The sequence below is a fragment of the Charadrius vociferus genome, unplaced genomic scaffold, assembly GCF_000708025.1.
Source record: "Charadrius vociferus isolate BGI_N301 unplaced genomic scaffold, ASM70802v2 scaffold231, whole genome shotgun sequence".
Classification (NCBI taxonomy): domain Eukaryota; kingdom Metazoa; phylum Chordata; class Aves; order Charadriiformes; family Charadriidae; genus Charadrius; species Charadrius vociferus.
The window spans coordinates 327,231-339,331 of NW_009647211.1; the positions used below are offsets into that span (position 1 = coordinate 327,231).

The 12,101-nt window shown below is 42.4% G+C and overlaps 1 protein-coding gene across 1 annotated transcript in view; it reads right to left on the reverse strand.

The window, feature by feature from the left end:
- The window catches only part of LPAR1 (lysophosphatidic acid receptor 1), a 51,116-nt gene that overhangs the window by 33,021 nt on the left and 5,994 nt on the right, over positions 1-12,101 (reverse strand). The window contains exon 2 of the mRNA XM_009895868.1: positions 5,395-6,142. Within this exon, the coding sequence (XP_009894170.1) occupies positions 5,395-6,142 (748 nt within the window). The remainder of the gene's footprint in view (positions 1-5,394; positions 6,143-12,101) is intronic.

Genomic DNA, 12,101 nt, shown 5'->3' on the forward strand with positions numbered 1-12,101 from the left:
CAGAACTTCATGGTTTTGATCTTGGAATGAAGTGCTGCATATCAATCAATCAATCACCCAGAAAAGTTAAAGTTATCAATAATGCACTTCATTTGCTTTAACTGTCTGGTTACAGTGTATGTTGACACTCATGTGCATTACCATAGCTATTTGCTGCTTTCCATCCCCATTTGGTACCTAGTTGTGAAAGAAAAGCTACAAACGTACAAAGTCTCTCATGCAATTCATAACTGTGGCAGAACGAGAGGGCAGGAAAAAAGCTGTTGCTGAGCAGTTCCATCCCTCCAGATGTTTATACTGAACTTCCAGATGTTTTCCTTGCATTTATTGCTTCTTTATAATAAGTAAGGGACTGTCTTCAAACACAGTGAGACTCCTCTTAATCAAAACAATTTATACAAAAAGAACATTCACTTTTTTTATCTGTGCCCACGTTTATTTCTAAATCTTAGAGAATAAACCGCATGCCTCCAAACAAAGCGGATGGTCTTACAGGCGGGGAAGGCCTGAGTATCTTTTTAGTTTCCAGGAATACAAAGGGCAAGCAATCATGAATTCATTGTTTGCTCTCCCTGCATCCTGGAGGCTAGCTGTGGTGCTCAGCTCAACAGGCATGCCTAATTTTGGCCAAACAACACTGAAAACTCACCCAACACAGAAGGCTAAATGGCAGGATTGGCAAAATGCACATAAGAAGGGTTGTTGCTACTCTTCCTATTTAAAATTCAGTTATAAAACCTCAGTATCATAGTCTTACAGTCTAATGTCCACATAGAGAAGACTGCTCTAAGACAAGTATGGAAGTATAGGTAAGAGTTACCCACATTGTAAAAACAAAGACTGAAAAATTAAGGATGGGTGTTTAATCAGCATTTAGGCAGGAGAATATACAGGCTAACTTTCCCACAGTAACAATCTAAGATGGTAGTTATCTACAAATATTGGTATTTAAGAGCCCATAGAAGACCATAGCCTTTCATGACTTACTCCAGGCCATGGAAATCCAGACCAGACTTAGTTTTTCCAGCCCCGAGCTCTGAAATCCCTCTTCAATGATTTTACCACTTCTTAAAGCAGTAGTTAGATATTCTCATCCATTTTTGGGCCAAACCTGCATTTGGCCCAGCCAAATACATTCAGAGTCTTAACTATGACCTCCACCGGGGGGGGGGGGGGGGGGGTTCAACTTTCAGCTATCGTATCCGCTAGGTTTCTGCCTGTTCCCTTGATTGCTCATTTAAACAGAACACATGGTGGTGGTGAAAGGCAAAGTGTCATTGAGTTGCAAGCCAAGCCAGACCCAATTTTACAGCTATGAGCAGTACACAGATCAGTCCTGCCTTAGCCCCAGCGCAAAGGAAAGTCATGCTCTAGAGAAAGAGCTTTATGTTCCTTGTTACTTTCGAAAGATTTCAAAAGCAGCCTTGTTAAAAGAAAAAAGGGCTCAAAAATGAAATCACTTCCTTCTGTTTAAAATATTTTACTCAAGGAAAAAAAAACAAAAGGGCATGAAAAGGAAAAAAAATAATAATAATAAATCTGTTCTCCGCTTTTGACTTGTTCCTAGGATTCAGCATCCCACCCGCTCTGTGGGATGACGCAGTGTGCCAGATCCCGACCGCTCCAGTCAGCGTGTCAAGCGGCCGTAGCCCTCCCCACACAATCGCCCCCTTGTCAGAGGCGGCTGGCGTCCACCCCGCACATGCTGACAGCATCGCCGCCGGGAGGACTGCACCCCTTCGGAGCGGCTCTTCTCCTCTTGGAGCAAGGCAGCAAGGCGCGAGGAGGGCAGGCGGTGTTAGGCAGCTAACAAACAAGAAGCTCTTGTGTTAATTCCATCCCTCTCCTGCCCCCTGAAACATAGTGTGGATGGGGACAGGGAAAAGATGATCTCCTGCTCGCCGCAGCGAGGCTTTGCCTGGGAGTACAGCCAGCAGGACGACTTCAGGAAGACCCGTTTATGGAAGTTTAAAAGTCAAATGAACACTTCATTGCTGCCCAAATCACAAGGGGGTTACTAACAGCTCAGCAGCATTCTAACAAAGATCCTAAGATGAGGACTGGTTTGCCTCCCTCTGCCAATGCTCATAGGTTTACTCAGACTCCCAGCTCTGTTTTTCCGTGGTTCCCAAGGCACCCTCCTTCTCCTCCAAACTGTATTGCCTCCTCCTGGGTAAGTGGGTTGACACACACCAGCTCCCTTCCCCGCTCAGCAGTGGGGCAGGAGAGGAGGGAGAGGGATTTTAGGAATCAACTGAAGCCCTTCCTTTCCCCTCTCCACCTCCAGCGAAAATTTGGTTTCTGCCTCAAATGGCAATGTATTACCCTGACCTGCACCATTAAGAGAGGCAGGGGGTGTTTCCTCTGTGTTATTGAGGTTCACTGATGCAGAAAAAGCCAGATTGCAGGAGATAAATGTTCAGCAAGTTGCTCCAGGCAGCCTAAGACACCCACCTTTTCTGCCTTTCCCAAAGCTGAAGAAAATAAACTTGCAGCACTATACATTGACTACCATTGCAAGAAGGCTCACGGGACTTGAAATTAAATCTTCTGCTAGTGAAAATTCTAAGCCAGACTTGCAAGCAGACTGCAAGCAGTGCCAGAGCACCGGGGCACTGCTTCATCAATGGGTTGACTGCACTGTCTACTCGAAACTGAGATAGTGCCTCATCAGCGCTTAGAAGCAATGCTTAGCTTTTTTTCTTTAGAGCCACAAAACAATCCTCCATTGGACAAATACAGTAATATGGGACAGCACTCAGCAGTTGATGGCAACTAAGGAACTTTTCTCATGTTTCAGCTAGCAGTCTGCTTAACACCCTGATGTATGAACACTCAACTTCCCAAAAGTCTCTGTGGTTGCACCCATGCCTCATTCGTGGCTTCAGGCTTTATTTTTTAAAAATTATTATTTAGAAAAAAACCCAACAACAAATACCACAGCTGTTTCCCAGCCATTTTTATCTTTGTCTCAATTGTGTCTCACAGGTGATACAGAGGTGAAAGTGCTGCTGCTTCCTTACATTATAGCCCTATGACTGACATCCTCCAACCAGAGAAACCACACTGCTTTGGAAAAAAAAAAAAAAACCAAACAAAAAAACAACAAACCACCAACAAACCAAAAACCCTTTTCAAAATAGTACTGAAGTGTGAGACCCAGACACAGGGTTAGTGTCACAGCCTAGAAGTGCCTTTGTCTTCTTCAAACAGATTTGATAAAATAATACATTACCTGTCTGTAAATGGTGTTTCATTCAGATTAGAAGAGGTGCTAAAATAGAGTGTGTGCACAACACTGAATGAATTTAACTGCACCAGTAACAAGAAATAAAGTCCTGTTTGAATTTTCAAGAAAGCTTCAACACATGCCACCTGCAGTCCTGAAAAATCTTACTTAGATAGCCCCAGTGAGGAATCAGAGATATTACTGAACTACACCAGCAGCTAAACTTGAGTCACCTTCTGTTTGGCTAATGCTACTTAAACTCTGGAGTTCCACTGTTTCCAGAACAATACCTGGAAAAAATAAGGTACTTATTACAGAAAAAAAACCAGAACCAACAGGGCTACTTTATGTTCCTTGTACACATCTACCTGTGGCCACACTGGGTGGCCTGTACATCTTCCCTGTGACCTCTGCTCATAGGAAAATGGAGGAGGGTGCAGGCACTAACTAGCCTTCCAGCTGCATACATACCTTTAGTCCCATATATACTTGGGATTAGCTGCCATGTGCTATTTATTCAGTGACTATTTATTTATTCCTACAACTCTGTATTGCACTGGTATAAGCACTTACTATGTCCCACACAACTTTTTTTTTTTTTTTTTTTAAAAAGTCTGAGCTAGTCTTTCACCTCACAGGAAATACTCCACTGCTGTATGAACAGCAATTCCTTCAGGAGGGAAACAAGTACCTATTTCCTAAAAAGAAGACTGCAAAACCTGGATTTTCTTTGTGTTCTTAACCTCATCTTGCCTGTTCAAGGAGGATGACAGAGGTGTGGAGGGAAAGATTTCCGAACCACCAGGCAGTCCGAAGAGGTTTTTTTTAACCCACCACTAGTCTCCCTTCTAAACTCATAGAGATTCTTTTCCTGAAGAGAAGAGCAGGACACCTAGGAATAGGACTTATCAATGGCTGAACAGGTTAGTCAACTACACAGTTTATATTCTGGTTACAAAGCTAATCAGTAGGTCAGAAAGCAACATGTACATTCTTAAACTAACATATAAGTTGACAGAGTGACTCACGTAAAATCTCTGCAGCTATTCTGCCACGTTTGTGCAGACAGTAACTATGACAAAGCACAAGACACAGTGTAAAGCCATGGAAATCAGGATGTCAAAGCAAGAACTGGGGCTAAGTTCTGGGCTTTGCAGACTGTGTACAGTTGCATTTATGGACTCTCAGGGCAACTTCACAATGAAACAGGGTACTAGGATCCCAAGAGGTCTCCAACCTGGAGGATGCAGTTCCCTGGGTGGGAATGCAGTCTGGGACAAGGAGACAGTTCTCACCATCCCTGCCTGCCTGCAGCTCACTATCATCTGCAGCAACGAAGAGCAGAACAAACTGCAAGAACATCACCAGGGAATGGTACCCAGTACCCAGGCTGTGCTTTTGCATAAGGAAACTGGGAGCTTCAGACAAAACCCAAATACAGCCATTCACAGAAAGACAGGAACCCTCTGACTCCAAAGTGTGTCATGATGTTTCCTTCATGTTTCCCTGTTTTCCAAGCCCTGAAGCTTAGGCACCTCCTGAGCAGTGTGCTGAAGCACACCAGTGCATCACATGCTACTTTTCTCTATCAGCCAATTGGCAGATACTCAGATGTGCCAAACATTATAGACCTGAGTGACCTGCACAAGCAGTCCTGCTTAACATGCAAAATCTTTTCATCAATAGCCTGTATCCCCTCATTGTTCTCCAGACACAGGAGTGCTGCCTGAATATACACGACACCTTTTGGGTGGCAAAAAGGAGACAAGAGGCACATCAGCGAAAGGTTGAGCCTTCCCTTACTATTTTAAGGTTGCAGCCATTTGGCATCTTCAAAGGCAAAAGGGTAAACACTGCACAGGATAAGTTGCTAAAACAGGTTTTAACTTGCATTGCTGCAAAAACCCACCTTACATCTCGAGGTCCTCAGTTCACATCAGTTTCATGTTAACAGGGCTGACTGACCGACCAAGTCTCTTATACCCACTTCCATAAATAAGCTTGATAGTGCCAACACAGTAAGGAATGCTGGGGGTTCTTATTGCCCTCACCTCTTCTAGTGTCTTCTAAATGCTGCTGCCCTCCCAGAAGCTGGACATGCATTACTGAAATCAACTGATAAGGAATAAAGGGGGGAGAACAGGAGAGGCAAAGTAAGCACTTACCAAGCACAATGACCACAGTCTTCAGGAGGCTCATCATGGTGTCCCGATTCCTGCGGGGTCCAGAACTGTGTCTGGACATTCTCATAGTCCTTTGCCGGACGTACCCAAAGATATGAGCGTATAGGACTACCATGACCACAAATGTGACCAGGTTGAAAATAGCCCAGAAGACCAGGTAGGAGTCACTATAGAGTGGTGCCATGTTGGAGCAGTGAGTGATATCACAAATACAGTTCCATCCGACACTTGGTATGGCGCCCATGACGATGGCCATAGTCCAGATAACAACAATTACGACCACCACTCGCCGGTTGCTCATTCGAGTATGTAGCTGCATTCGGAAAACTGTAATGTGTCGCTCAATAGCAATGGCCAACAAATTGGCTACAGAGGCCGTCAGGCTAGTGTCAATGAGACCCTGACGGAGAAGCCAGGTGCTTACAGTCAGTCTTCTAGTGTTGGGTCCTGTGTTGAACATTAAGTAAAAGTAGGCCAGCCCTGCAAAAAAGTCCGCAGCAGCTAAGTTGGCCATTAAGTAATAAATAGGAAAGTGGAATCGGCGGTTGACATAAATAGCCACCATAACCAAGAGGTTGGCCAGCATTATGAAGATGCAGACGGTAATCCCCAGTCCCATTACAAGCTTGCTGACAGTGTTCCATTCAGTGGCTAGATATTTTCCACTTCGGTTATAAAAGAAGGCAATGGTTTCATTGTAGTAGCACTGTGGTTCGCTCATGGCTGTGGACTGAAAGAAGAGGGGAAGAGAGAGAAAAAAAACCCAATGACATCAGAACTGAAAACATGACTGCCTCCGTGGACAAGACATGCACAGAGAGCCGGGGGAGGGGGGGAACAGGAAGGGAACATGCTTCAGAACAAATTTATTTTTTCAGACCAAATGGCATTCCACAAGTTGCAAACAATTGCTCTAAGGAGTCTGGTAACAGCAACCAGATTAGAAACAACCAGAAATACTTCCATCTGCTCTGGGAGCTAGCATGATTTTTGACGTAGTTGTAAATTGCATAGCAAATGAGCTTCTGGCCAAGCAGACCTGCTGAAAAATTCACTTAAAAGAGAAGGGCATGCAATGTGTAATTAAGAAAAGTTAACTCTGTTACAGGACACCTTATTTACTTTATCAGTTCATAAATCTGTTGTTTGGCTGCAGCAGTGTTAAAAGAAGAGCTCCTCAAAGAGGGGGAAGACTGGATTACATTTCCCAGCAGGTTTTGACTCATTCAGGTCTCCATCAAGGGCGTTCACTCTAGTCCTGCCTTAGAAATGGGGAAGAACACCCTAAATTAAGATCACCAATATGCTCTAAGACTGTGAATTGCCAGGGCCAAGGGCTATGTCTGTCCATAAAGTATGAAGTGCATTTATAAACAATGAAAGAAGCATACCACAGTATTTATGTGAGCATTCTTTTTCCAGCAGCCACCTTTCTAAACAGGGGTGGACATACACCATGCTTTTATGTATAAATCCTCTGAACTGGCTCATCCCATTTTGAAATAGAAGGAGTAAGGCAAAAAATCAGAAAAGCAATATTTGACTGAACTAGTGTTAAAAGCATCAAACATTATTTCTTGCATTAAGTATTGTTAGGGCTATGTCAGGGAATACATGATTAATTTTCCTTGCAGAGTACTCAGCTGATCACAGCTACAGGGGCAACAAACAAGCCCCATACTCCACCAGCACATAGAAGCTTTGCATACAACTGTTGGCTAACAAGAAAGTGCTTAACGAGTTTCCTTCCTCAGTTATAATCAATTACTCAAGGTGCAATTCCCAAAAGGCAAACCTTAGAAAAATAAAACCCCTCTGAGTAACATCCAGGTTCCTTGTTTAGCATGGCTTAACAATGAGGATGTAAAAATAATAATTAAAAAAAAAAAAAAAAGGCAAAACAAGAAGCTCATGTCAAGAAAGTCTCTTTCTAAAGAGACCCAGGAGACCTGACTCTAACAGCCTGCTTTTATGGCTGTGAAACTCTACTGACTCTACTGTTTTAGCAAGAACCCGGGTAATAAGCCCAATCAAACAACATATCAACAACACTAGAAGATAAGAATTTCTTCCTATTAAAACCTGCAAACAAAACCCTACATTTTGGACAGCTCCAGCCATTCTACGGGATGTGCTGCAGCTAACCCAACCTTCATGTTGAAACCAAAAATGGGAAACAGAATTAGTAAGTGCACTCGAGTGAAAATAGTGTCTGATAAAGATTCCCTTAGAATTACCCGAAGCTATTTCTGTTTCCTTTAATTTCCCTCTGTTTGTCAACACAATTACGCTAATTTCAATAAAGCAACATAGAAACTTTCCACCTATATCCCAAATTCATTGCATGACATTTAGATTTATGTTAAAGAAAAAGATCTTTTTAGAATTCTACGTCTAACATAAACATCAATCAGAACATTTGTAGACCCAGGATAATAAAAAGCTAGAGTAAATAGTATTTCTCAGCACAGTGACTATAAAACTTTTATTGTTCCTCTAGGATACATCAACTCTTAGGTTAGAAACCTTTCAGCCTTAATTATTTGAGAACTTTTTAAAAAGTTCTCATGTAGGATCTCTCTGTTGCATAGAAAAAACAATTTATAAGGGATACTTAACAAAGGGAGACCTAGCTACAAGACATCTGGCTTTAATTCTTTGGTTAAAGACCACGTGGTAATAACAGGTCAAGTATAAGAAACCTTGGGGGAGAGAGGAAGTCATACGAATGAATTAGTGGCCCTTAGAAAAGCTTGCCAACATCTGCATTAATTATGTGAATGCTCTGGTTTTTTGCTCTCTGTAGGAATATCTGGATTCAGTCTTAGAGTCTGAATTACAGAGGAGGTCAGGACTCCAGGATCTAGTGTACTTTTGTGGTTCTGAATAATTTCTCTTTCTCTATGTATTTGTTGATCTAAAATTTTCTTTCAGATAGCTGCTGCCCATATGTAACAATTCCTGCTCCACTGTTGCTCCTGGGGAGAGACCAGCTACACCTGGCAGAACACGTATTTTTGATTCAGAAGTTTAAAATGTGGTAAATATAACTTTTTTTTTTTTTTGTGGCTTTGTTTTGCACATGGGCTTAGAATGTGAATTATCCCTCAATTTTGTAATATCATTCCCAGCCTTTTCATATGAAATCTGAAACAAGGTATTATAAAAAAAAATTGTCTTATTCACAAAATGCCAAGCCAGGGCAGTGCACATAAGAATATGTAAAATGCTACAGGGTCACACTTGTTAAATTTAAAAGCATGTCAGTACTTTAGCAATGTTGGAGGCATAGCATGAGGCTCACTGGCTTCTTCTCTCCTTTTGGAGATGTAGGAACAAAAAGCTCTGTTCGCATAAGGGATTTTGGAGTTTTGTTTTTAGGGCGTGCTAATCCGAAACCTGGGATCTCCTTTAAAAGCAGTCTTTTCAGTCCCAACGGAAAGAAAAGCAGAAAAAGAGAGAGTTTGCTGGCAGGAGTTCAAACAGGGGACTCCCAGACTATCAGGTTTCTCGGATGCCAGTGTATATCTTACAGGAAGGTTTTGACCTCCCAGGTCACACACATACAAATCCCAAGGCATCACATTTACCTGTGATGTTGCTATCTGACTGGAAAGGCTCAAGCAAGAGGGAAATATAACGTATCTCTGAGTACCGAAAGTGTTAACAGACCATAATGGCATATGCAAGCAGGCAGACCCATCCCCTCTCCTGCCCCTGCAGGAAAAGGGGCAGGGAAGTTTATATTTTAATTTCCTGAAGTTTCAGTCAGTATGTTTCATTGCCTGGGTAAGCCAGATGTGTAGTGCCCTGAGATTTACCTCATCCATTTAGTGTATCTCAACAGAAGTTTAAAACAAACTGAGCTGCAAATTGCCCATGTTAACTAAACCTCTAGGACACATCTGTGTACAAAATGAAAACGTCTGAATTATAAACTAACAAGACAGATAAAGCAAAATGAAGTAATAGCAGGCTAAAAGCAAAGCCTCCTCTAACCATGGCTTTAATACCAAGCTTTCATACTCCAGACACAGTTGTCCCAAACCCAAGAACAAGAAAGTCCTGAGTACCTGGAGTTAAATGTCTTAAAATCATGAGATCCAGTTATAACCATAGCACAGTACACACCAACCAGGAAATTTGGCACTGGGACTTAGTAAATAAAACTCACTCTGCTTCTACAGTCAACACCTAATCATCCCATGGCCAGAACGTCACCTTGGCACTGGCCTTTCCAGCCACTCTCCGCTATACTTGTTCTCTTGGCTTCTCTTCTCTGGTGGTACAGGACCATGCCACCAGAGTGGCAGTGGGGAAACTGGGAATAAGAACCCACGTAGAGCAACTTTGCAATGTGTTGTGCTTGATTCATCTTGCTGCTGCCCCACCTCTCCATCACAGCTGAAAGAGTGGGGTGAGGATTTGGATCCAAGGCATGGAGCAGCTTGCCCATGGGAAGTTCTTGGGTGAGCAGCCCATTCCCCCCCTCCCCTCTTGGGGAAGAGACTGGAGTGGAGAAGGCACTAGCTGCCTGGAGCAGCAGGGTGAGGGGGGATCTCTGGATCCTGCCAGCTCGGTGGTGAGTGACAGCCCACCTGGTGAGGGCTGTGCACGGAGAGATGCTCAGGGTGGAAAACAAACACCAACAAGTTTTCAAACACTGCTGATTGATACTGTCTAAACAAATCCTTAGTTAGCACAAGGTGCCTGAGGGGCAAATGATCAGAAAACCCACTGCAATCCGAGAGTTTTCAGAGCTCCTCAGTCCACCTAACAAAAAAAAAAGAAAAAGAAAAAAAAGAAGGACCACCCCCCCAGCAGGTATGGGTGCAGTTATTTCTTGCCGAGAGAAACAGAGCTGAACATTCTTAGAATGCTAAGGTCTGACTTTTACAGAGCTTTTAAAACTTGGAAGCCACAAAAATGATTCCATATCCAAGAAAACTCTTAAAAATATTTTAACCCTTAGCTCTCCACACACAGTCCGCTCCTCTCTTTTTTTTCCCCCTTTACTAAATTAATCTCAACATGCTGCTGTTTTCTTACCCAGAACACAGGAGGAGATGAAAAGCAATTTATTTGGCAAGGAAGTCAGAGGAAGATGACAATTCTGCATACAACGAAATGCCAAGTACAAACCAGAGTTTCAGAAGTCATACGACTTGCATGTAGTCCTCCTCAAGTTTGCGAGCCTGAGAGGAGACTCCTTCTATACAGGATGAGCCTTTGATTCTGAAGTCTCTACCCTTGGATCCCCAAACCAGTATGTGTCATTCTCAGTGCTGCCCAGAAATCCAGAAAACATTTCAGAGGAAATGCAGAATTGGGAATGGTAGACTAGGACTCCAAAACGGCAATAGTTGTTTTAAAGCTTTACATTTAGCACAGCAGCAAATGGAAAAGCAGTAGCACTGCTTTCAGTTTAGCTAAATACACCGAAATTTACCAACATACCAGGAAGGCTAGAGCTGAAAAACTTGGGGGAACCGCCAACTTCAAAATCCCCAAATACGGGTATCAATTAAGAATATCTTTAAAATAAGCATAAGCAAGTAAGTATAGGAATAATTGAATCAATATGCAAATACTTTCTCAACCCACAACTGCAAAACCATGGGTTTTATGAAAGTAAAGTTGTAACAGATGAGAAAAAATTCCAATTTGCAACAAAAAGTTCTCCATTACCTAATGAAAAGGACAAACTATTGTTCAAACTGCAGAATGCAAAAGAAACAAGAGGTTTAAAAATAAAGGGGAAAAGACAGTGTTTCCTTTAAAGACAAAAGTAGAAGTTGAGGAAGCTTTTACCCAAAATTTAATTTAAAAAAAAATATATCAAAAAGTTAAGACAAGGGTCCTGATTCATTATAGCCTTGTGCCTACTATGCCTTGTGTACAGACATAAATTCACCTGCACAATCAAAGTATGGAACCCTACCACAAAGATACAACAGCTCCTCCCGTACCCTTTTCAGAATTGCATCTCCCAAAGTAATTGCTTAACAGACTTGTATGTTATGATGTGGTGGTTCAGTCACAGTAGGCCTCTTCTTCATTTCACTAGATTCATTTTACCCTTCACGTAGCGGAAAATGTGCAAGGAAAGGAGTCTCTTTGCAAGAGGATCCCTTTAACTCTGCTATAATGTGACAATGCATAAAGTTACTTATGGATCCTATGGCAATAGCTAGCATATCCATTAATTTTTAGGACACTTCTGTAGTAGACTATTACTACAGAGTCTCAGAGCTAAAGGTGTCCCAACTACTAGAAACTGAACTGAGGAGTTCTCTGCATCCTACAGCTATACCTGAAAAGGGTAATGCAACATATCTAGGCATTCAGTGTACCAAAGAGACCAAGTCAGCAGCAATACTGGAAAAAGAAGCAATTTTACTGCTGGAAGGTATAATTCGCAAGTGACACAGATCCTATTGGAAACTATGATTACGACCTCCACAGACTGACTATAAAACCAGGCAGGGTGTTCACCTTCCTTAGTGCTTATTCACTGTTGCAAAAGCAAGTTCAAAAATAGCTTCTGTGGGCTAAAAAAGGAATGGGTGAGAGCAGGAAGTCCAGCGAACTCTAAAAATGTCTTTCTCCTGGAAGATGCCAGGTTTGGCAACTAGCAGGTCTGCAATACCTCGACTCGGCCCTAAAGCTTTTCAGGATAGACAAATCAG